The sequence below is a fragment of the Thunnus thynnus genome, chromosome 17 (assembly GCF_963924715.1).
Source record: "Thunnus thynnus chromosome 17, fThuThy2.1, whole genome shotgun sequence".
NCBI lineage: Eukaryota > Metazoa > Chordata > Actinopteri > Scombriformes > Scombridae > Thunnus > Thunnus thynnus.
The window spans coordinates 6621998-6647849 of NC_089533.1; the positions used below are offsets into that span (position 1 = coordinate 6621998).

Here is a 25852-nt window from a genome sequence, read left to right on the forward strand (position 1 = left end):
GGGGAGGAAAAGCAAACTTGTGTGGAATTGAATTAGTGAGGGCCAGATGTGACCGCTTCCTGGTTATCAGGCTTTCTGGCTGCCTCCCCTCTCCCTCCAGTACCCTGCAGCATACTGTACAGGAAGCGTGGAGGAGGGAAGATGGGGAGAGGGGGAGGGGGGGGGGGAGGGGGGTTAGGAGAGGTGGGAGGCGGAAGTGTGTTTGAATCGGAGGCGTATGCAGTGAAACTGTGTACAACCCCCTGCGGTGCAGGTTTTGTAGAAAGGGAAATCATTTTTCCTGCTGAGAAACATTCCCTCATGTGAACTTGACACCCTCCACCTCCCCCCCTCTTGTGTACTCTAACTCAGTCCCTCATTTGCTCTCTTAGACCTCTCTCTCTCTCCCCTTTCTTTCACGACGACGTCACTTTTCTTTTTACTTTTATCCCCTTTTTATTCCGCTTCTGTCCGGCGACGTTGAAATACTACCTCTTCATTCTCAGCGGCATGAAAACTAAACCTCGCTGCGGTTATTGTCCTTAAAGCTTTCTCTCCTGGCTATTATACTGTATGCTGGCGGTTATGTGGTAATGCAGAGAGGATTTTCCTGCGGTATGAGTAATAAACAGACATTTGAGCTGTTTGACTTCACTGCTGGGCCATTTCGTGAGCATTGCCTTCCCCCTAAATGACCCCCAGAAAAGCCTGAATGTAGGGAATACCGAGTGAAGTGAAGAGGATCTCATTTTCCTCCTCTCTTTTTTTGTGTCTCAAGGGGCTTTCAGCTATAAATGGTGTGCTCTATGGTGCACACCCCATCCCATTCTTGCCATATGCCCTCCTCCAATCTTCCCACAATCCCCTTGGGGAGACCTGGGCCCTCCACTTTCGCTCGCCCTGTCACAAGAAGAAAATTACCCAACTGCCAGCATATTTGTGACAGTTTAGTGAGCACTCCGTCTAAGAATATGGCAGTAAAGATTGCTCTATTGGTTCTGGATCATTTAGAATCCAATTTAATCCAGGCCTCTAGGAAAAAAAAGGCCAAATAAAAACAAAGTGCCTTAATTAAGAAAGCTGGGTGGCTGTGGACTGTTTATGTGGCAGGTCATTGCTTGGCCTTGCTTATACACTGCATCCCTGTGGGGAGTGTTTTTTTTTTTTTTAATACAATGCATATTAAGTCTGAGTACTTTAAACCGGAATAGTTATGAAGAAGGAGGAGTTGATAATCAGTAAAGAAAGAAACATTTTGAAACTATAAGCAGCTGGCATTGAATCACTGGCACATGTTCAAAATCTACCTGCTGGAAATGGTTGAGCTGAACACCTACAGAGCTGAAGTTTTTTTTGTTTGAGGTGTCGGTTTGAATTTCTGTCTTTTTGTAGCTTTTTTTTTGTTTTTTTGGATGAGGCAAACTCTTCACCACTTACCAGCCGGTTTCTGCCTTTTAATGCAAAAAAGCATAGGCCATTAACTCAGCGTTTAATTCTATCCAGGCTTTTGAGTCAGGTATAAAATCTGATTTGCGTTGAAGTGCGGCGGATTGATGTGTGCGTATTGTAAATTAAAGTATCCCCCCGCGGCGCTTAAAAAGGATGAGATATAAATACAGTCCGAGATTTGAAGGCTGCGCTACGATGGCAGATTCTGACTGGAAAGCTTGACATTATCTGATGAAGCAACCCCCCCCGCCCCCCCCATCCGCATCAGTCAGCCCTTGAGCCCCCCACTAGAGAGTATGTGTCTGTGTCTGGATCCTCTGATGGTCCGTACTTGCTAATGGAGATAGATTCAGGCAGCAGTGGCAGCCCACCACCACCACCACCACCACCACCACTACCCCTCCTCCCCGCTCCGTACTCCCATACTCGGCTTGGCCACATCATTTCTCTCCCCAGCTTAATGTGCTGGTTCTCTCTTCTGAGGCTGTTGGGTGGGTTGTAACTCGTCTCTTGACACCCCCTCCTCTTCCTCCTCGCCGTGCCAGAGAAAACAGCTGCCCCCCTGCAGACTCCTGTTCTGACAGCTCGGAGAGGAGAGATGGAAAGTTCTCATCCTCTGCCGCAAGCTGTTTTGTATTCAAATAGTCTCCTTGTTAAGTCTCCCCTACAGACAGTGGTTTTGTTGTGTTGTAGCCAAAGGCTAAGTGAGCTTATGTGCATATGAGTCGGCCGGAGAGTCTAGTTACAGCAGGTTTTTTTTTTTTTTTTAGTGTGGGCTACTTCTATACTTTGGAGCTGGAGAATCTGTGCTTTTTCTTTAAGGTTTCAGTTAATTGAAGCTCTGGATGTGAGCTTGTCAGAGTCTGTTGCCCTCGGTAACTGATGGAGGTGATCAGGCATTCTGTGTGGGTGAGTGGAGCAATGCTAATAGACTAGAAGCTATTGGTCAGTCTTTACATAATCAGATGGTATTGACATTGGTAGAAAGAATGTCAATAGACATGTTTGTGCTGACACTAGCTTATAGAGCTCAATCTTCAATAGAGATTAGATTGTATTCTCTGAAAGACTGTGTGTCATGTTTGTATGTCTGTCTGCTTTATGTGAACCAATGTGAATCAGTGCGTAGAGGGAATAAAAGCTTTAAATTGTATTTATACTCTGATACTAGTAAGATAAATACACTCGTATAGACTGAGGTCTTGTCAGTAGACGGCTCCCCTAATTGCCCTTTCACATCAATAGGTTTTGAGGGTTCAGGAAAGGGATGCGAGTCTGGTCTGTGGGTGGTTGAAAGCAGCGGTTAGTGGAGGGATTTTTCTAAAGTCGAACGTGTGAAAGATAAGACCCGAAGAGTGACAGACAGGAAGAGAGAGATGTTGACTCTGGCTGCTGCGTCGGCTGTTATTTTTCGACATGCCAACTCGTCTTCTGGCGACCTTCTCGTTCTGTGTGCCAACCGTGCCCCTGAGCCCCCGTGTCTGAATATGGATGCCCTGCTCACTTAAACACTCTGGCACGGCTCCCGCTCTCCCCTTCTTCTCCTCTTCTGTCTCCGACTCAGGCCTCATTTTTCTCACTTTCCTCATCACCTTCAGTCTTTTTTTGGCAGGGCGAGAAACTTCACTCTTCAACGCCCGGGAACTATCAAAGTGTATTTTAATGTGGTAAAAAAAAAAAACCTCTGTTCTTTATTGAGTCGAACCTATACATGTCTACGTCGTAACTGTGATTTTTCACACACACTCCATGATAATTCCCCCCCCCCATGCTTTAATCCTCACCACAAGAGCGCTGTGACACGTCGCACAATCTCCCCATCTACGCTTATTAATCTTTCTCTCATACCGGTCTACTTCGTCATTCACACTTTTCCCGCTGGATCCCCCCCCACCCCCCCACCCCCCTCACTACTATCCAGCTCTTTTTGGTATTCTGGCAGAGCGGTTGCACTCCCGCCACCTTGGCCAGCTCGCTGAGAGAGAGAGCGAGCGCCAGGCAGCGATCTGACCTGCAGTTGATTCTCTGCCAGTGCAGGTTTCTGATGCCCCACTGGAGATGTGGCAGCATGGCATTAGCTGAGCTCAGCACACACACACACACACACACACACACACACACCCTCATCATTGCTGCCTTTATGCATGCGCACATTCACACATACACACACACACACACACAGGCGCCTCTCTGTCACGGATGAGCACTGAAGAAGTCACACCTCTCTCTTTTTCCTCCCCTGTCCGCCAGAGTCTCTTTTCAGCATTCCCTCTCACCTCTCCTCACCTCATCCTCTCCCTGTCTTCCTCATGCCAACCTCTCTTCTCACACCCGAGTTTAGCTTCAGATACCGCCACAGGGGAAGTCCTCACTCATCGTTGCCAGTCTTGTTTCATACCCAAATAACGCGACTTCACAAGGACGTTCCGCGCCTTGGGTCTCGCATGTCTTATCGAACACGTTTAAAAGACATGAAAGAGCGGGTGAAAGTCAGCGGAGTTTCATCGGACCCTCGAGAGGGACTCAGGTACCGTCGTTCTGTGTCAGCCATAAACAGTACAGTACACCGAGGCCGCAGAAGTTTGACTCTCTTTCAAAACCTGCTTAGCTTTGCTTGAGAGATCTGCTCTAAAAAAAAAAAACTTAATGTCTTTTTGGAAACACTGACACTCCCCCCTCTTTTACTCACAGTGACAGAACAATGAATAAAGTAGAGTGCTGTGGAAAAGTGGAACGCATAGATTTGTATGTTTTTTTTGCATTGGCATGCATGCTTATGTGTGTGTGTGTGTGTGTTTGCACAGTGATTCCTGTCAGCTTCTTTGCGTACACAGTCTCTAGAGGCGGGGGATTACAGTGAAGGACCCCCTGCATGAGCAGCGGTGGGAATAACTGCATATGCACTGCACTCCTCCACCAATCCCCTCTTTGGCTGCCTGCTCCCTCAGATCCAAACAGGGGGGGGATTTGACACAGGATCTTACAGCAACATTGACACTTCATCTCAGCGCTTCCCGCTGTGATCTGTCAGCAGATCTCCTGTTGGGATCTCTACGCGAGAGCAAGCCTGAAGAGATATCTGTTTGAACTGCCGGGGCTAAACACATATAGTGTGAGCGCACACACGCGCTGCAGAGGAATTAATGTTTAGCGCGTGAGAGGTGATGACCTCTTGGTATGTGGCGACTGTGTAAGTTTAAATCCGCTTCAGTCGGCTTTTAACAAGAGTCTCACCTACTTAATGCCCTTTTAACCAAGTTCTAAAGGTCGTCCTCATCATTTTCTCCATCATCTGGCATTAACATATGAATTGAATCGTGGATATGTGTGTTGCAGAAGTCTCAAATGTCATGAATGTTGAACTTGAGGCCTTTAAAGTATGGAGTCAAGTTAAATTAAATTAGAAATGTATTATTTTAGAGCTAAAATGTTGCTTTGTATCGTGTCTTATAGTGAGCATATATTGCTCACTCATGTATGCATGTGTTGTATAGTTGCTTTCATTTTTGTGCTTTCTTTTAGCCGGACATTGGGCCTCATGCAAGAACTACTTGTACAAACAGATTCATTCTTAAGACGCACATATTACGGATTTAAGAAAATTTGTGGCATTCATGAATTTTCCCTCATATTTACAATTTTCAAGTGTTCCACACCTGCTTTTCTTCACAAGAGGAAAAACACATGTTTGACTTTTATTGTCTTCATTATAATGTTTTAATGAGAACGAATTTGATAACGAAATCAACTAAAGCAAACTCAATGAAAAAATTAATATTCTGTCCGTCGTCGTGGCTGCCAACTTACTGAGAGGTTTTATGACTTTGCTGCCTCGGGGTCTCTCTGCAGGTTTCTGTCCAGTATTGTCTTTTGTTGTAGCTGACAGCGTAACATCACCCGCTGTAGGCTATAACATCCTCTCATCTAATATCTCTGTGACTGTCACATCTCTTGACCGCCTCTCATATTAGTCACACGGATCACTTTACTTTAGAAAGACTTTTTTTTTTTTTTAGCATCTAATGTCAAGTCAAAGAGGTGTTATATTCTTGCTTTTACTCTTCGGGAACGTTTTTTGTTAAATTCGCCTACAAATGGAGCCGAACATGAGGCCTTATATGGGCGTTTTAAGGATGTTGATTAGACTAATGATCAAATCTCACAAACGTGCGCCTCCTGGTGACATTAATCAGGCTGAAACGGGCGGTTTATGACAAGTTTTTGCAGTTAAGAGAGTTTTTTTAATCCTGCTTGGAACATTTGTACAAGCGAACCTCACAGAAAAAAAAAAGTTTTAGAATAAGAAAATGTTCTTCCAAGAGGCCCATTGTTCTTATTTTCCATTTTAAAAGTGTCAAATAATTGTTCATCTGATAATATTTCTGTCCTCCAGGGATATTATTAAATTTACATTAAATTTATAGTTTGAAATTGGATGCCTCTCTCACAAATCACAGCCTGCCACAGACACATCACCGCCCCGTCTTAACACTCACAGTGTGTCTGTTAGGTTCGAATGTATCCTCTCCGGTTGGATCCATGCACAGATACAGAGTTGATATACTGTATGCAGAGCCTTTGTAGTGCAGCCAAAATGAATATCTGACAACCCAATCTGATTTTTTTTTTTTTGTGATTGAATCTTCAGTGTGTTTTTAGTGAATTTATTTCTTGCTCAGTCTCAACACAATCCAATCATCCAGATGCACATTAATGTCAGATGTGCAGGTCATCTTCAGAAGACTCTCGATGAAATCTAACAAAAGGAACGAAAAGACCTGATTAATAAATTGGCTTCTAGTGATTCTTTTTGAACTTTTTCTTGCGAGGTTTGAGACCGTTTAACCCTTCACGGGACACACATACGGGCTTAAGTTATTACTTTCATCGCGCGGTGAGCCGTGTCCGCCCTAACGAGAACGGACAACGACGTCTCCGCACGCAGAAAGGGTCTGTCACCGAAGCTTAGCTCGACCGAATACATTCAGAAATCCCAGAACGGCGCCCGGGGAAGCATTTTCTTTCTCATTAACAAAATGGCGAATGATGTAATTTCTCTAAAGAATGACGTTACATCCCTCCAACAGAGCTCCGGTTACACTTGCAGAATTCATGCGTTAACGCCTCGCTTCCTCTCTATCGGCAATTAGCTTTAATACGCTGTGATCTCTGCAGCCGTCATAGTCGATAGCTATTATCTATTGACCTTGTATTTGAGCGTTTGTGACTGTTAGGTGACTGCAGAAAGCTACGACCGCCCCCACACTGTGACTATTGTACACACAGGAACTCCGGCACCTTTCCTGTGTCTTTTGTAGTGCAACTGAGTGTTACAGAATCCTTCCTGCCACTGTCAGAGATAATTGGCACTACATAAACACATGATAATTGGACTGCTTTGATCCCTGCAATTTCTCACTTCTTGGCCAAAGAGGCACAGCAGTTCTGTCTCATGTTTACCACTAGTCTTTATGTGGCAGCGAGAGGATAGAGAGAGTGAAAGAGGGAGAGAGAGAGAGACAGAGAGAGAGAGAGATTCTGTTTTCTTCTGAAGTGTTAAAAGCTCCCTGCAGGCAATACTTCCTGCACCCAGCCTCTCTTTCGCCATTGTTCCTCCGCCGCTTATGGCCATGACTCATAACAAACTTTCTCTTTCGCACACACACACACATTTCACACACGCGGAGCTTAATCACGTTGTGAAAGTCTCCCAAATAATCTTGTTTCTCCTTGCTTGTCTGCGTGTTTTTCTTTTCTTTTTTTTTTTTTTTCTTTTTTTTGCAGAAAGCCAGAGGGCGTACCGTTTTGTCCAGGGGAAGGACTGGGGTTTCAAAAAGTTCATAAGGAGGGACTTCCTGCTGGACGAGGCCAACGGTCTGCTGCCCGATGACAAATTAACACTTTTCTGTGAGGTAGGCCCCCTTGAGACGGAGTTCACACTGTTGTCATTTCGAAGCTCAAAATCTTTCCCACGGCACGAGCTGCACAGTCAAAAATGATAATCCTGATTATATCGCTAGATTAAAATGATTAATCATCAAATGAGATGTTTAAACATCACAAACGAACACAGAATAACTTTTAAAACCGTGATGTTGGATTACACTGATTGAGAAGTGTGTGCACATTAGTGGAACTGTTTGGATTACCCCCAGAATATTTGATTTAAATAAAATGTAAAAATAATGAATACTGTTGAAATACCTAAAGTTCTTGTTTATACTGGTGGGTTTTTTTGCCTTGCAGTAATCACAACTGTAATTCCTGTTTCACTCATCTTTTTATTCAACACTACCGCTCATTGTATGTCCCTGTTAGTGAATAATGTATGTTTTTATTGGTACTACATAGCCTCTGGGTTTAGATCTCTCTCTCTCATCACCAACATACAAGCTGATTGTCATTCAGCGGGCATGGTGGCTTGGCTCCCGACACCTCTGATCCAAAGCTGGCTGCTGCTCCTCATTGAAAATTCCCTTGTTGTTTTTCAGCTGTAACACAGGGGGCAGCAGAGGTCAACTGTCCTCTCTCTCTCTCTCTCTCTCTCTGTCTCTCTCTCTGTCTCTCTCTCTCGTTCCTCTCTGCTTCCTCATAATGGAGCCGGGGAGCAGAGAAGAGGTTAAACTTTCTGGATATGTTAATGCCTTAGTTGTAATGCATGCACCCATAAATGTTTAAAAAGCATGGCAGTGGCTGTTTAAAACAATTCTAATTAACCCTGCGGGTATGGAGGAGAGCATGTCTTGAAGTTTTCCCTTTTTGTAGTGGAGCAATGTTCAAGTCTGTTTAAAGTGTTTCCAAACTGGGCTTATTGACAGAGGGATAGGAGGGGCAGTGCTGCTTCTCCAGAGCCATGTGGGATGGAGGGTAGAAGGAGGGTGGGGAGGTGGGGGGGGGTTGAGCAGTGTGTTTGTGCGCGTGTCTTGTTTCTTATGCATATATTGTGTGTGTGTGTGTTTGTGCAGGCGTGTCTCGTTGGGACGTAATTTTGAGGATGAGACTGTTTGCTGGAGAGAATGAGCTGGAGGAGAGAGGGATTAGTTACCTTGAAGAGTCCTCTCTCTCTCTCTCTCTCTCTCTCACTGAATTCATCCACTCTCCTGGAGGTGGGGGGGGGGAAGGAGGGGGGAGGGGGGGGGGGGGGGGTTGCTGGTTTAACTCCTCAGTGGCCACTTCCTCTTCCCCCATAAATTTCTGCTGTACTGTGTTAATTAGCTGGCTCTGCTGATGAACAATCAAGGCAAGGCAAACCTGATTTTATATAGCACATTTAAAGTAAAAAAAAAAAAAAGTGTACGTGCTCGATATAACAGCTGTGTAAAACAGAGAAACATTTAAGGAGAAAGTAGATAAATAAAAAAAGGCAGAGAAAATTGTCTGTATTTTAAAAAGAAAATGATTTAATAGTAGTCTCAGGCCCTACGGAAATTATACCGTGTGCAGCATATCAATTAAGCTCTACTATTTTTTTTTAAACTCTGGAAACATTTAGCTGAATGGCCCCAGATGACCTGAGAGGTCTACACAGTTCATATTCTTAAAGCCGACCGCTTGATATACAGACAGGCAGCAGCACTTTCAAATCAATTCTAAAACATATGGGAAGGCAGCACAGTATGTTAGAAGAAAAGCAGTCTGGAAGTGGGATGTGCAGTAAACCATCAGATTGCCAACAGTGAAGTCTGGTAGCTTTTTCCACCACAACATGTGGGCAGGGCGGTTTTTTGGCGGAGTGGCGCGCTGGGTGTATGGCGGTAAGAAAAGTGTGGAGCGGGTGTTTGAATCTCTTTTCCTGGTCCTTTTCCATGTGAAAGTGAAGCCCAGTGTTTACCGTCAGAGACCTGGCTCCGCTTTCGTCCAGATGGTCCCGTCCTGCATCTGAGAGAGCCCCATCGCCCCAGAGCCCAGCTCTCTCTCTCTCTCCTCTTCTCTCGTCTCTCATCTCCTCCACTTCCTCTTCCCACCCCCTCCCTCCATCTTATCTCTCATTCAAACCCAATCTCCTCCTCCTCCTCCTCCTCCTCCTCTTATTTTCCCTTTTCTTTTATCTCTCGCTGCCTCCCATTTGGAGCATCACACATTTCTTACCCTAACCCCTCAGCTCTCCCACGTGTCCCTCGTCTCCTCTCAGCTCAGTCTCTTTACTTTTTGCCCTCCCTCGCCTCCCGTCTTCCTTGCTCTTTCATTCTGTGTAGTAGAGTGTCAAATAGAGGCGAAAAAGGCTATGAGGAGAAGCCAGATCACTGTTGGAGGGGGGGGATGCTGGCTCAACCTCTCCTCCTGACCCCTTAGTCCCTGTGCTCAGTTCACTTGCCTCTGGAGACATTAGTAATTCAAATTTAGCACAGGGAATCTGGCTATATGTCATGTCGGAGAGGGCCTGAACAACACCAGCAGGAGCTCTCTCTCTCTCTGTCTCTTTGTCTCCATCTCTCTTTCTGTCTCCATCCCTGCCAAAGCTCTGCAGACACCTGCAGGTATTTAATGAGGAGATAGCTCCCATTAAAGGTGCTGCGTTGGCTGTCAAAAGAGAGCATGAGGGACAGAGAGAGATAAAGAAGGAGGGAAAGGAGGCGTAGGGAGAAGAGAGCTTGCAGGAAAGGCCTGCTCAGGAAGAAGTGGGCACGCCGGGTGGCATCGAGCCACGGGGGTGAAGAAGAACAGACAAAGAGGAAAAAAAATGAAGATGATACTGGATTAAAAAAAATAAAAGGCTAGGAATTTTCTTAGAGGGAGAATGTTTTCATGTGGATGAGACATGTTTTGACCTGCTTTTCTCATCCCTCCTCTAATGAGACACAGAGGTAAAGGAGGTTAAATCCTCTCTCTCCTCACCTTTCTTCTCACTCAGCACCGCAGGTAACCTCTCACTCTAAGGTCAGACCTAGCCGTTCATGCTATAGATTGCAGATGCTCTGAAAGTTTTTCGGAGTAATACCAGACACACATGTTTGGGTGGGGGGGAGGGGGAGGGGGGGGTCCTACCGCTCCTGGAAAATCTCAACAAGTTTGTGCTGCCGTCGTGCTTTGCCTGCAGACAGTCATGTTGACTGACACTTGTGAGGGTGAGTACTCCGGCAGTCTGTTTGAGGGGGAAAGAAAGGAGTTGTTTTGGAAGGGAGAAGTTGATGGTGAAACTTATCTGTGAGTCATGTTAAATTGGCTGCTGAAAAGTGGATGAACACAGCGGTCCCCCCTTTAGTCAGCCGGAGGTTGAGTCAGAGAGCTACCGTTTTATTTCTCAGAGGAGGCCGTGCCCCCCCCCCCCCCCCCCCCCCCCCCCGTCCCCCCCAAATCTGCTGTAGCTTCAGGAGCAACATGTAGGATAAACCCTGATATTCTTTGTATCCACCATGCAGACTCAACATATTGTATAAAATCTATAGCCACAGTCGTGTTCATACACCATATAGTCAGACTTCTGTCTACATCCAGACAGAATACCAGTATAAACTGGACGGGGAACAAAGTTTAACTGCAACACGACAAGGACGGCTTTTGTTTGGCACATGGTTATCACGTCACCTCGGCCGTCATCATTCAGCCGCCTGCTTGTCACCACAATTTACAAGGTAGGAGCTCCGCTTGATAAAGTAAAACGACTTGTTCAAAACTATCCGATATAAAGAAAGAAAGGTTGACGGTGAAAAACATGCATTTAAGGATGACTGCGCTCAGAAATACATGTTTATTTTGCCTGAGGGAAGTACAAGACCTTTGCGCTTGATTCGCGGGAATGCAAAACACCACTACGATACTAAACATGCATGTTTTGAACAATCTCAAAAAAACAAAAGTGAACTTGATGAACTCCTCGATATCACGACTCCAGCGGAATAAGTGTAAAATCATTTTCAACAATGACTGCAGTGAAGAACTCAAAGTGCAGCAGACTCATTAACGAACACTTACACCAGTGTCTCTGTCTGGCCATCGCACCTTTTTATGCTCAAGGACTTTCTTACACAATGAATATGTCCCGTCTCCCATTAATACAGAAATACTGTTCATGTACAGAGTTTTTGCACCCTTACTGGACCTTTGATGCAGTGGAAATTTATTAAGTGGACCTCTAAGACTTAGTATTTGACTATCCCTGTCATAGTTCATCCACAGGCCACACTTTATGGTAAATGGACTGCATTTATATCGGGCCTTTCTAGTCTTCCAACCACTCTAAGTGCTTTACATTACACGCCACATTCACCCGTTCACACACACACTCACATACCGATGGCACGGCCTACGGGAGCAAAGTGTGGTCGAGTGTCTTGCCCAAGGACACATCGCCATGTGGACTGGAGGAGCCGGGGATCGAACCGCTGATCCTCCGATTAGTGGACGACCTGCTCTGCCTCCTGAGCCGCAGCCGCCAGACATACTGATATTGGTTTGTCATTATAATTATATTAAAAAATGCATATTGAGTAATAATTGTGTTGTTGTCCACTTGACAAAGTGGTCAGTCACCAGGATTCACGTTTATGACACACACAAAGGTTTTTGGTATTACTTTAAAATATATATTTTTGGCAAAATTGTCACCAATCGCATGATAACTATCTTATCTTGAAGGGAAAATTTTTATTTTCAAAAGGAAAAAACATGTAATTTGGAAGCATTAAAATGATGGATCCAAATGTCTGTTTTAAAAGCAGCTTTCAAGTGTAAAAGCTAAACTGGAACCCACTGATTTTTTTTTTAATCTTTCATCCACAATCAGGCTGAATATTCCCTTCCCTACATCAGTTGCTGTGAGTCATGGCAGAGGATGCAGAGGAAGAATGACAGTTGATAATGACTGGATTGACATTGATTTTATTGTCCTTCCATTCAAGATGCGAACACTTCTGAAATTGAGAACGAGCACATACTTGACTGCTGTCTGATTTGCACATAAATTAAGTTGGAGAGGGGGGGAGACGAGGAGAGTTTTTACTTGATGTCACTTTGAGTTTTTCTTTTACAGATACTGTATCTTCCCTTTAATATATCGCAGGTTTGTTAAAGGTGGCATATCGTGCTTTTTGTGATTTATTTTTATACTGTCATGATGTAGGATGTCTATGTTAAACATGATGAAAGGTCCAAAACTTGAGGTGAGCGTATGTAAAAATATGTAAACATATGTGAACATATGTAAAAAAGGGCTTCAACGTGCTCTGACTGCTTCATTTGCAATGTTAACTCTACTTCCTCCTCTCGATTACATCAAATTGTTCACACAGGCCCACAAATGGCCGTCCATTAGTAGCCTTTGTTGCTAAGGTCGCTCAGGTTGTCCACTCGCATATTTCGGATCAGATTCCAGCTCGAACATGTACGGATGTTGTTGAGAAGTTTCCATTTTGAGTAAAGAATGAGAAAAAGAAGTGAAATCCTACTACTACTGTTTGTTTATGTAGCTGGAAGTCTGCCTGCGTCTGGAAGGTAAACAGTGAGGCCTTAAAGAGACAGGAGCTAAAACGTCCTGTTTCAGACAGAGGCTGAACTGAGAGGCTGCGTAAAGGGCCAGTACAAGATAAACAAGGCGTTTTTTTGAACTGTAAATCATGCAAAGATATTCCAGTAGAGCCCCAGAATAAAAACATAGACCTGGAAAATATACATGATACGTCCCCTTTAAGATAAAATTACACTCAAACTAAAAATATTAAAAATAAGACAATAAACTTTGTCATTCACAGCGGTAAACATAAAGTATAGGGCAGAAGTAGAAGCAAAAAGCCGTCACACATGCTAATGTACTTCTGTGTGAGACACCAAAGGGTGATGAGAGGGCATATGTGAGTCTCATCGCCTGCATGTGTTAACTGGAAGATGAGCCAGTGTTTTTCTCTCAATTGGTTTATCTTCCGCACATAGAGGATCTTTGATGTGATTTACTATAATGCATAGCGACGGGCTTCTCGGCCACCGCTAGCCGGTCGGAGGTCTTTTCTTTAAGGCTTCTCCGCTGCGTCCCTCCCGGAGCGAGGTGGTGGCGGGAGAATAAATGAGTGGGGTGCTGATGTTCAGCTGTTTCCTCCTCTTCCTCATGGTGTTAGTGCTCCTGTCGGTGGGTAAGCACTTTGCCGGGTGACAGCACCCATCCTTCACAGGGCCCTGCCATATGCCGTGCTGCTGTCAGAGGAGACGACTGCAGATGCTCCAGCTGCTCCCTCCCTGCACGCCGAACAACACACACACACACACACACACAACCACCTCTGAGAGCAGGATAAAGAGGAAGAGGTGGGAAGAGACACAGGGAAGAAAGGGAAGGGTACCCAGAAATTTGGGGTTTGTGTATGCAAAAGTAGAAGGCACACTTTGAGGGCAAGCTCCTTCTCTTGCAGTGGGATTTTTTACTATGATAGCTTTTTTGGCAGCCATTTTTAAGCCACAATGGATCGTTTAATTGAAACTGCCTCTGCAACACTTTTGCACCAGCACCACATCCATAGGTCTTTTATATCCCATCAAAAGCCCTTCGCTTCAACCAGAGTAAATACAGCAGAAATTGAACAAACAGGCAACCTTCCCCTGCTTATTTATTTATTTTTCTTTGTCCAAACATTTCCTTCAAGCACTTTAGATCGGGCCTCAGAGTCTCAAAGCTATCACTTTAGTGCCTGTGATCTTCCAGCGGAGAAAACAAAACTACTTAAAAAAGAGACCCAAATGGCTGGTGCTCACAGACAGCATGCAGAGGCTCGCGCTCACTGCCAGTGGTGATACCGACTGCGTGGAGACACTCTATGTTTAAAAGCCTGTGTCTGTATGTGTGCGTGTAAGAACAAGGTTGGCCAGGCACAACACACTTGGCCACGACTCTTGTTCAACAGCGTGACTTCGAATCATGCATGAAATATGTCTCTGTCTGTGCAGATTCACTCAAATACCTCTGTGTCGATGGTAGGCCGGCTTGTCCTTCTGTCTGTGATGTAGCCTTTGTTATGTGTATTATGTGGTTTTTAGCTACTCTAGTGGCTTTACTGAGGGCAATCTCAGTCTGTTAGTCGGTCAGTCAGATGGTACAACACTTTGATCCAGAAGGAAATATCTCAACAGCGACTGGGTAGATTGATTGATTTGTTTATTTGTGCATTTTCTGGTGCCCATATGGGCTTACAAGACACTAGACAATAACCAGTATGGCCACATGACAAATCACTATGTACAGTTCCACAAATTCAAGAAAAGTACATTTCAAAACAGTCAGTTTTTAAGACAGAAACGTCCTGTTATGATGGATACAGTTTTATCTGTCATGTATCGCCTATAAATATCACCAAAACAAAAAATTTCAACATTAAAAAGCCAACTCAACATATTTATCACCTTCAGACAACCAAAAACAAGTCGGGATCCTTCGATTGAATCGAGTAATTCAAGTCACTGTACACGGGGCAATGGAATACAGCAATGAAATTCATCCTTGCCACCAAGATCACAAAAAACACACAGACATTACTCCTCAGGAATAGCTTTTTTATCTGCCTACCTCAATTGCCTGAAGTAAAGTACCGGTTCTTAACTGAACACACAGGGACCTCTGCCCTCTCTGTAAATTAAATTTTATATATGGGTCTGGGTGGCAATCTTCTTTGATTTGAACGCAATATCTGAACTTTGGCTTGTTACAAATTTCCTCCTTCTCTTCTCCTTATTGATCTTTAATAGTTTTGTTTGACTGCATTTTATACCGTATACATACAAAATTCAAATCAGAAAATATTGCAGATATTAGTAAATTTGATTCAGACATTCATGCTCCCCACATAATGAATTGTGAAAACTCTTATAATCCCTTAACCAAATATGTTAGCATGCTAACATGCTAAACTAAGATGGTGAACACGGTAATAATTATACCTGCTAAACCATCAGCATATTAGCATTGTTATTGTGGTCATTTAACACGCTGACGTTAGCATTTACATTTACATTTTACATAATCAGATTACAAGGTAAACCTGTGTGCAGGTTTGGCAACATGTCAACAACTGTCCTATAGAGGTTAGATTTATTCAAGCAAACGTTAGCTCTATGTTAGCACTGGATTGATATTGCTACCATACATACCATACCACCATAAGTCCTAGTTACTTAGTTTGCTAGCTAACTGAGCACTGACAATGCATTATTGCTTCGGTGCCAACGTAGAAATATTACTATTACTAATTTTCATCTTGCTAAGTAGCAAAACAAAACAATTTCAAAAGTACACTGAACAAGAGTACACAGGTCAAAACTGAGTATATGGCTGGACTGTGTATGGTCAATGTGCGAAATTGTGGCCAAACTGTTACAGGGATAGTCAGTGGTAGTGTCCATAATGTGAATTCCTGGATGTCAAATGTTCATCTGCAATTTTCTGTAGTGGTCCCAGTAATATTTGTTGTTACAGTGTACTGAAGTATCATATCACAAACATTTGTTCTTTCAGAGCATACAAACACACCCGTCACCTGCCCAGCACGGTGCTGTTAACTGGAAACACCACGGCTACACTTTGTTTTTATACGGTCTATGGGCTACACACAGCAAGGCACGGCTATGCTAATGATGCTAGCCATGCTAACTAGCTGCTAGCTGCCGTGCAGGTGGGTAAAATGGATCTGCCGCTTTTCTTTGTATCCGCAGGTCGCTGCTCCTGTCAGTGTCGGAGCGTCCGTGTGAGACGCTTCGGTCGGTAAATGTGTGTTTTTAAAACTTATTTCAGGACTGCACTCACTCTCAGTCCTGCTGAGAGTTAGCTGCGCTCAGGGCTCTGCTGTAAACGCCGCCCTGAGGACATAATAGAAACTGTTAGTGCCAATTCATTTTGAAAGAGCAACGGCTAATGGGTAAACTCCAACACTGGGCCGGCTGACCAATGGTGCAACTTCATCACTCAGTCAGTGAGTCAGTGATGGACAGACATTGAGAGTTATAGAGCTGGTCTGTGGCCGGTCCAGCCAAAATTGTAACGTGGGCTGTAACTTACTGGATCACTTGAAGGAGAAAAACTTACGCCATGGCACAGATTCACTATAAACAGTAGTCCCACATAGCCAGACCTATCTCCACCATGCTGTGCCAGCACTATGGAAACAGTAAGCGTTTGGGGGCGTTTGGTTCCCCTATTTGTTTGGAGCAGGTGGCGCAATTTGACATAGTGCTCCTTTAAAGCACTGCTGCCTTACAGAGCTGCTAGCGTTGCTGTTGACTTGTTCTTCCAGAAACATTAAACATTAAATCACTTCTAGCGCACCAGAGGAAAGACCTATCGGACACTATATTATAGGATGAAGTAAATAGACTGTAATTAAAGAAAGTGAGCTTATTGTCTTCTGAGGAGAGTGAGCGCAGTGTTTATTTTTGACTTTTGTTTAATAGCATTGGGATTTGGGGCTATGTTTGCTTAATGATGTCAAGACCGAATCAGATTCTGCTATTATTCTCTGTTTTAATCAGTACAGTCACCTGTTGCAGCTGCCAGAGGGCTGCTACTGTAAGTCTGGCTCCTATATTTAGTCTGCCTTCTAACTAAAATATCCTGTCATTGCTCTGAGTGTTTTTGATTTTTGTAAGCAATAACATCTAAGAGGGTGGAGAGGATGAGTAAGAAAGGGAGAGGGAGATAGGGAGCGGCAGAGTGGGTCTGTGACATAGAGCCTGTTTACTCTGTCTGGCTGAAGTGGAGGGCGAGTCATGCATTATAAAAAGCTGGTGATGAGTTTTGTGCTCGGGGGTTCAGATGACAAGTTTAAAGATCACAGATCTATTAAGCTGTTGCAGATGAAAAGTGGATGAGTACTGGAGTTACTGGTCACTTGTTTAATTGTTTAGCTAATAGAGATCCACCTTGTTACGTCTTAAGCTGTGCAGTGTGTAATGAAATATGTAATTTACAGCAATTGATTCAGATTAAATTGCTACCAAATTTCCATTCAACATGGAAACAACAGATAATGAAGTCCATGATGAAGCCATCATACAATTCTGCTGCTCCCTTTCTGTAATTAACTTTTAATAAATTTATAATGAAATTTTTGGAATGCATTTGTTTTGTTTCTCCCAAGTGGTATCAACACAACTGGCAGTGAATCCACAGACTAATATCCGGGATGTGATTGCAAACATAATACAGTCAATGTTGTAAAAAGGTAACAAAACATTTGTTTTACTTGTATTGTGCTAACAATCCTGTTTTAATATGTTAAAGTTTAACTGTCACCACCACAGAGCTCAACAGTCAACCAGATTTGAACCATTTAGTTTGGTCGCCCTTGTTGAACCTCTTTTCATGTATTGCATCCTTTGCTCTCAGTGTAGAATTTTCACCGAGGCAAATGAGAGTGCTGTTGCACTGATTTACTCAGTCGGACATAAAAATGGAAAGTAAAGCGTGAAGTAAAATTGTAAATCTGATACTGACACAGTCAAAAATGAAAGAAAAGTAGTAACCTCAACAAAAGATTGTAGGAAAAGCACTGTAGGGCTAATAAACCACAGAGGGTGGATTTTGAAAAAAAAAAAAGTGACATTGATCTGCAACATTTGCAGATGCAGTTTATAATTTGAATGCAGTGAATGAGGTTGTTTCAACACCATTTAATATATTCTTGTAAAGAAGGATCTGCCTTTCCTCAGTCGCTGAAGATGGGCTGACCTTGTAACTGTATAATTCAAATTTATTCCGCAGACATTAGTCTATCAGTGTTATTTTTATTTAGCCTGATTAATAGAGCTGAGTCACTATACCTGTGTGTGTGTGTGTGTGTGTGTGTGTGTGTGTGTGTGTGTGTGTCACACAGAGAAAATTAAGAATATAATCTGTGTTATGTAAAATATGCTCAACCAATCTTGGTATCTGTTTTTTTATTATTATTGAAGTATGGGATGTAATTAAACAGAACCATTATCACTCCAATTATAAACAATTAAAATAAGGCTAAGGCTTAGTCATGTTTGGCATGTATGTTTATTCCTGATAAGAATGACTCAAAAAGATAATTAATGTATAGACGAGTCTGGAATGATCAGACATAAACTAACACAATTTCTAAGTAAAGCTCGGTAAAACCATGTGACACCGTGTTTGCTTGTCAGCAGTCAAAGATGGAAACTGTATATTAATGTGCCAATCAAATGTGTTTATTTCCATGTTAGATATAACAACATCCAGTATAAACAGTAATAAGTTTGCAAAGCTGGCTTGTTGATGAAATGGCAGCTGAGCTAATATCGTGTTAGAAAGCTTTAAAGTTGCTCAAATTTGAACACCTTCTGTCGAATTAGTCATGAAAATGTGTCATAAGGTGCTTACTTGCATGCTGACTACCACATCTAGTTACCCATAAAGTCAGCAGCGATAGGCCTCGGATCGGGGAGCCAAATCACGCAAGTAAAACTATGCAATGTGCAGATTCATATAACGTTGACGCAAATGATCTATTTGCTAATTTAACAGCAAGAGGCGAGCAACGAGAAAATTGCCCCCCAAAGAAAAGCTTATTTCCTTTTAGAATCTGCTGCATGTCGGTGCAGCCAGTGTTGTGTGTGTGTGTGTGTGTGTGTGTAGTATGATGAGGCGACTGTGTGAATGCGTCTGTCCATGTGTTTGTTTTTGTCCCTGATCGCTGCTCGTGTTTACATGTTTGAGAAATGCACAGGACTGAGGAGAGAAAAATGAGACTCGGGAGGTAAAAGAACAAGTGTTCCATAACTTAATGAATTTCATTTGATTTTTTTTTTTTTTCTTCTCTTTTTCAAACTATTTCATGCATGGCAAAACACTGTAAATCCATAAACAAACACATAAACAGGCAGAAAAAGATTGATGCATTATGAATAAATCATCTGGGTACCGAAACTCAATATTAACTCTATGTTGCCTGGAGGGTTGAGAGGGAGCTTACGACAGATCCATCTTGATGTCTGAGAAACTAACTGGGAGGCGAGCGATTTAGTCAGTACTTATCTTGGGAACTTAATTACCAAAACAAATGAGGATTGTGGTGATAGAGAGGCGATGATTCATTACTGTTATTCTTTACCTAGGGTTGTGTACAGAATGAGTTTCTGTCGTCGTCATCATCATCACCATCATCATCATTAACACCATTCAGGAATAAATAAAAGTCAGTCAGTCATTCAGCCAGTTTGTCAGTTTAGTTTAAAGCTACTGATGTCCACCACTGCTGGGATATTCATGCTCATCAAAGAAGGATTTCTAATTATTTTGGTGACTCCTTAAACTTCTCGTCTTCAATATTTTACCTTAACCAACACTTTAATCTGTATCTCCAGCAGATAAACTCTAATATTTTTGGTGAGCGTCTGATCTTTCCTGTTGCACCATTATCAAGCCTACAAGACTTAACTACCTGAGCGGACTAAATTTAAAATGTGCACATATACAGTGTATTATATCCAAAATAATGGGCTAAAACTGGACTTTTGAGGCAGATATCAATATTGATATTTGAGAGTTTAATACATATAATAACAAGATATCAGCCAATAGTGATTTTTTCACATAAACATGTAACATATATAAACATTTGTCAGTGCTCTCTGGTGGTAGACTACGTGACATCACACATATCTTCCTGACATTTCTTAGTCAGTTATCGGCAGGCTACATGTCAAAACGGATATATCTGTGATGAGCTAATGTTGGCCGATGTATGTACTGTATTACCAAGAGGATGAACACTTTCCTTTTTTGGACACTTAACAGCTGAAATACATGAGGCACGGACGCGACGCATCATGTAGGTGGGGCGGAGCGGGGTTTTTAAACACCAACTGTGTCTTTGTTGCGTTTGGTTGTGTGCCAGCCGTGTTTTCTGAGCCTCCACAGTTATATTTGCCATCTGGCCAATCCCTCATAGAATCAGAAATCCTCATTCTATGTATTGACTTTTTTCAAAGCGTTTGATTCTAGAGAACGTGCTTTTTTTGATCCAAACATTAGAAAAGTTTGGATTTGGTAGTAAGTTTTGCAAAGTTATTGAAATGTTTTATGATGAAATAAACAGTTATATTTCTCTAAGTCCAGGAATGACCCCTAGACTACAGGTAGATGATCAGCTTCACTGTGTGCATATTGAGTTTTGCCAAATGATAATGTAGTTAGTTATGCAGGGTTTGGAAGCGTAGGTTACATTAACTGCTACTGGGTTAATTAACTCGATCGTGCACTGCTGCGTCGCATTGTCTCTGGTACATTAAGATATTTATTTAAATCATTTTTAAACAGATTGTACTCGTTTTTTATGCAGTTCTATGTAGTTTTTACCTGCTGGAGGGCCGCGTAGCTGTGCGTGGAGAAAAAAAATAGACCAGCCACGTAAAAATAGAGATGAGCAGCGTGATGCCAGCGTGTGTGCCGGCAGCTTCTGTGATCACTGTAGCAGCTTCAGTTGATTATAATGGACGTGTTCTGCAGCGGCAGACGTGTCGCGCCGCGTCCATGCTTGGTGTATTTAGGCCGTGAGGTTGCATTCAGACTCAAAACAGCCCTGCATGAAAACATGATCATGCAAGGGGCTGCATTGTTGGGGGCGTGTTGTTTAAGACGCCTGTGAGATAATGAAATACAATCCAGGAAGTCGAGTTGGAGCTACAGATTAATGCATTTAAAGGCTTATCAGACGCCAAAACACAACACAGCTGTTTGTGATACTCATAGACAGGATTTTACAACTCTGGAAAGTTATCACCTCCAATCACGAGGTAAACAGTCAAATACAGCGTTCATGTTACAAAGTGATCCACCGAGAATGTGCGCTTGCATGTATGTGATTGGTCCACGTAGCTCCTTGCCAGATTACATCGTGTTGCGTTGCAGCAAAAGTTGAGCCTGGTTCAATTTTCATGCTGGACGATCCTGCATTGTTTTGCAGAGGCCCTCTGCGTTGGCACACACCGCCTCCATTCAAATGAATCTGCCCTTTATGCTCCCTCAGGCCAAAATGCTAACTTTGTATACAAGATATCTCATAATCTATTGAGCAGATTGCCACCAAATTTGGTTAGCACATTCATACTAAGCATGGATTTCCTGCAGTGCCACCGTCAGGACAGCCTTTACATTTCAGCCCCATCACTAAGATGAACAAATCAGCAACATGTGACACTTTTTGTAATGAGGGTTGTAATAGAAATGGCTGTTTCTATGGGCCACTAGCAGGGGTCAAATGATCATTTTTCATTTACCAGGTGGATGAATGTGTAGTTTGATACCATAACAAGCACCAGTATGCTAAAATTAAGTAAATATTCTAAGAAAAGGATGCTGTTTTATTTCAAATACACCATTTTTATGCAAGCTGTTGCATTTCTATGTTTACAATAAATCCATTGTGATATATTTACCAAACTATTCAGCAAATACAAAGGTGTGTAAACCGTCTGCCCACTGTAAACATGCCCGTCCACTCATCCAGTATGAGGAGGAGGGGTTTGGTTGGAGGTTGACAATGACTGAAGATGACAGCTAATGGCGTGAAGACTGTCAGGGCAGCCACTGTGTCTAAATAACCAGGTGCTGCGATTTAGTTTCTGCCTGGTTAAACAGTGGAATAATTGGTCAAGTTAGCCAGTAATTAGACCGGCTCTGCCACGCTGCGTCTGAGAGCCCAGCGACGGCTCCGCCATGCTAATTGGGCTATTTATACCGAAACACATTGACCGAGCTCACTGGCTTCCCTTCCAATTCGCTTTTCAGCACTTGTTTATTTTTTTTTCAGTGTGTACTCAGGACACAGCGCTGGACTCGCCACCCTCCTCCTCCTCCTCCTCCTCCTCCTCCTCCTAAAGCCATTTTTCATTCCAACTTGAGCTTACTGAACTTCTGTCCTCTGCCCTCCGTTTCTTTGTCCGTCTGTCTCTCTCTCTCCTCTTTTTTTTCTCCCCTCTCTCTCTCTCTGTTGTTTTTTCTTCCTCCTCCTCCTCCTCTCCCTTATAAACAGCGGCTCCCTTTCTCCCAGGCTTTCTGTATTGCTAATCAGTGTTTTTATGAATGCCAGTGTCTGTGCGAGTGACTCTGTCATCCTCATGTGAATGTGTGTGTGTGTGTGTGTGTGAGCATTCCTCTGTGAGTGTGTGGAGATGGATGTACGTCAGTCAGTCAGACCCCCCTGGAGTGTGATTAATACAGCCAGCTGTGGAAACCAGACTGTCACACACACACACACACACACCCTCTCTCTCTCTCTCTCTCTGTCTCACACACACAGGAATACTTCGAATACTCCTTTCTTCAAAAAAAAGTCACATTTTCTTCTCACTGTATCCCTGTCGTTTTTGTGCCAGAAATGAGCCGCTGCTTATGAGAAGCCATCTCCAAGTGCAGGTCCCACCGATAGCTTCCTCACGTCTCCACCCCTCTTTTGTGCGACGGCCTCTCTCTCTCTATTCTGTCTATCCATCGCTCTGTATCTCTGCATCTGTATTCTCTCCGCCTTTTATCATCCCTATATCTTTCCCTAATTCTCTTCCTTTTTCCTCACTCTCTTCTTCAGTTTTATTATCTTTCTTTTTTGTCTCTCTCTCTCTCTCTCTCTGTCTTTTCTGTCCCCTTCAGGCTAACCCTCAAACCTCCATCAGGAGCAAACAAGGCTCCTTGACATTCAATTTCCTGCTCGCCACGCACTTCTCTATTGTATGTGCTTCTCCTCCTTTTTCTAGGACTCTTGACTCTTGACTCTTTGTGTGAGCTGAATAGGTGGATGGATGTGGCGTTGGACGAATAGGAGGGCAGACGGATGGATGAGGAGGGAACTTGGCTGTCTTTTTTTTTTTTTTTTTTTAGTGGTGGTGTTTTGGGTGTCAGCCTCCCTGACTGAGGCTTTAACAGCAAGGTCACTTTGCAGGGATGTTGAGGGGATTTTTAGCTTTTTTTTTTCTTGACAACACTACACTGAATGTGTTAAGGAGCCGGCAGCAATGAAAACAGGAAAAAAAAGATTATCTAAAAGTTTTTTTTATAATGTGGTGTCATGTGGGGTCATGTGGGGTCAGGTGATCTGATTGTGTCATAATTGTGCAGAATATAATAAACAATCAAACTTAACAACTACACTACAAATACTACAATACACTACAAAATACACTTTAATGATGTAATAATTTGGTGTAGTGTGCTGGTAATGTAAAAATATCTTTCAATGTAATTTTGTACTTGTACCTTGTATTACATACTTGAGAAAAACATGTCACTTTAAATGTATAAAAATATCTATAAATGTCTGTGATGTTGATGTGACGTCTGGAATCAAAAGAATCAAAGCAACATGTCATTATCCAGCAATATTTTACTTTAGGCTTTATTATGCTTATTACACTTTATTACATAATATTATGATATTGTTCGAGGCTTCAGTCGTATGTTCCTGAACAAAACTAATTAATTGGATACATAGAGTAGTGATAGGGAGAGTATTTGTTAATGATTATTGTTAATTGATTACCTTAAAGTTCCTCAACACTGAAATACAGGAAGAGACTTGAGAAACTATTTGTTTCTGTCAGTTTGGTGAGTGAAATAGCTTTAAAAACACACAAGTACACACAGGAAAACACACGCATGAGTGTGTAACAGAGTTCTAGCATATAAAGATCTTTTTATCACTTGTAACAAAACAACAAATCCACCGTAGTTGATAAGAACTCTTCCAAATTTGACTTTATGTTCAATGAACCAGAATATTTTCAACTCAGATGCTCGTTGTTCGTTGTTATGAATCAACTGTGAGAGTTTCATGTGCATCCAGGAATAAGAAGTACTTTAACAAGCAATTGTTTAACATACTGACAAAATAAGGATCTTTGCTTCAGGAGCCTTGATAGCTCAGTATAACTCTGAGCAGTTCAACACAGCATGATGGATCACTCTAGATTTAGAATTAATATAATACACAAACACAAATCTGAACTAACTTCTAAGCGAGACTACGGCTAACTAACTGGTAGTATTTGATTAAAATAGAACAACAAGCAGGTACAAAACTGCAAGTCAGTTAATCCAGGCTGTTGGAAATTACTCTGTAATTAGTATTGTGAGTATGACGGTATGTGTTTGTGCTCACGAGTCTGTGTGTGTGTGTGCGTGTGTGTGTGTTTGCAATGAGTCCTGTTGAGAGATAAATGAGTCTGGTTGACATTGTCTGGAACAGGTGGTGAAGTCAGTGGGGAAGACACACAGACAATTCTCAGACACACACACACACACACACACACACACACACCCAGTTTGACTTCAATGCTGATTTTCTGGCTTGTTTGAGAGTGCAGCCGATCTGATTGGATAAAGTCAGAAGAATAGGTTGTCTTTGAATAGCCCCCATATCGAGTGGCTGATGTATTGATTACAGAGGCAGAGAACCCACATTAATCATTCACAGCATGTTTGATTGACTGATATATTGTCTTTTTATGAACATCGCATGCTATTTATTTGCCTCTGTATGAAGAAGGGAGAGCGTTAAAGACACAGCTCACCCTAAAATTAAAACTCTACTGTACGTACTGCGACACTCGTGACTTAAAAAAAGAAACAGTGAGAGAGCTTTGATTCCCATTCGCATGTTCTCTGAATATGTGTATGTTTTTTTTTTAGGTGAGCGTGGTTCAGGACTCTGTAAACATCTCAGGCCAGAACACGGTGAACATGGTGAAGGTTCCTGACTGCAGGTTGGCCGAGGAGCTCGGAGATTTGTGGGAAAACTCCAGATTCACCGACTGCTCCCTGTGTGTCGCCGGACAGAAATTCCAGGCGCACAAAGCGATCCTGGCGGGTAAGAGTGTCCTTTCATTCATCACATGTGAGAAATGGGAGAAATGTACTGTAGGCTTATGCTAACGTAGCATTCAGGCGGTAAAAACGACTTGGAAAAACATCCGTCACTTCCTGTTTCATCGTTCAAGAGGTCATGATAGGACACAGCATGTATGACAGCGGGCCTCATACAAGAACCACTCATACGAACAGATCTGTTCTTAAGAGGCACGTATGAGTCATTTATGAAAATTTACTACTAAATTAATATTCTGTTCACTGTATTATCATCATGGCTGCCAATTTACTTTTTATACGTGTTGATTTTTACTGTCGTATTTACATTTCAGCAGTCGTTGTAAACAGCTGCCTCAGGGTCTTTCTGCAGGTCTGTGTCAGGTATCATCATGTGTTGCAGCAGACAGCGTAACATCACCTGCTGTAGATTCTCTCCTGTTATATCTCTGTGTCTGTCACATCCTTTGACCGCCTCCCATCACGGACTCCCTTTGCCTTAGAAAGATGTTTTTTAGCATCTAACTTTAGCATTCCCTTTTTTATTTCTGTCACACTGCGGCGCTGCTCTGATGAAGCGCAGTTGGCAGCTGGATTCATGTTTTCTAATTGTTTCGTGTCCTCTACTACTGACCCTCTTAATTTTGTTATGCT

The 25852-nt window shown here is 42.7% G+C and overlaps 1 protein-coding gene across 2 annotated transcripts in view; it reads left to right on the plus strand.

Annotated features, from left to right (window-relative positions):
• spop (speckle type BTB/POZ protein) overlaps positions 1-25852 on the plus strand; it is a 92261-nt gene that overhangs the window by 51587 nt on the left and 14822 nt on the right. For both annotated transcript variants that reach the window (XM_067616524.1, XM_067616525.1), the window contains exons 6-7: positions 7213-7340; positions 25025-25202. In XM_067616524.1, the coding sequence (XP_067472625.1) occupies positions 7213-7340; positions 25025-25202 (306 nt within the window). The remainder of the gene's footprint in view (positions 1-7212; positions 7341-25024; positions 25203-25852) is intronic.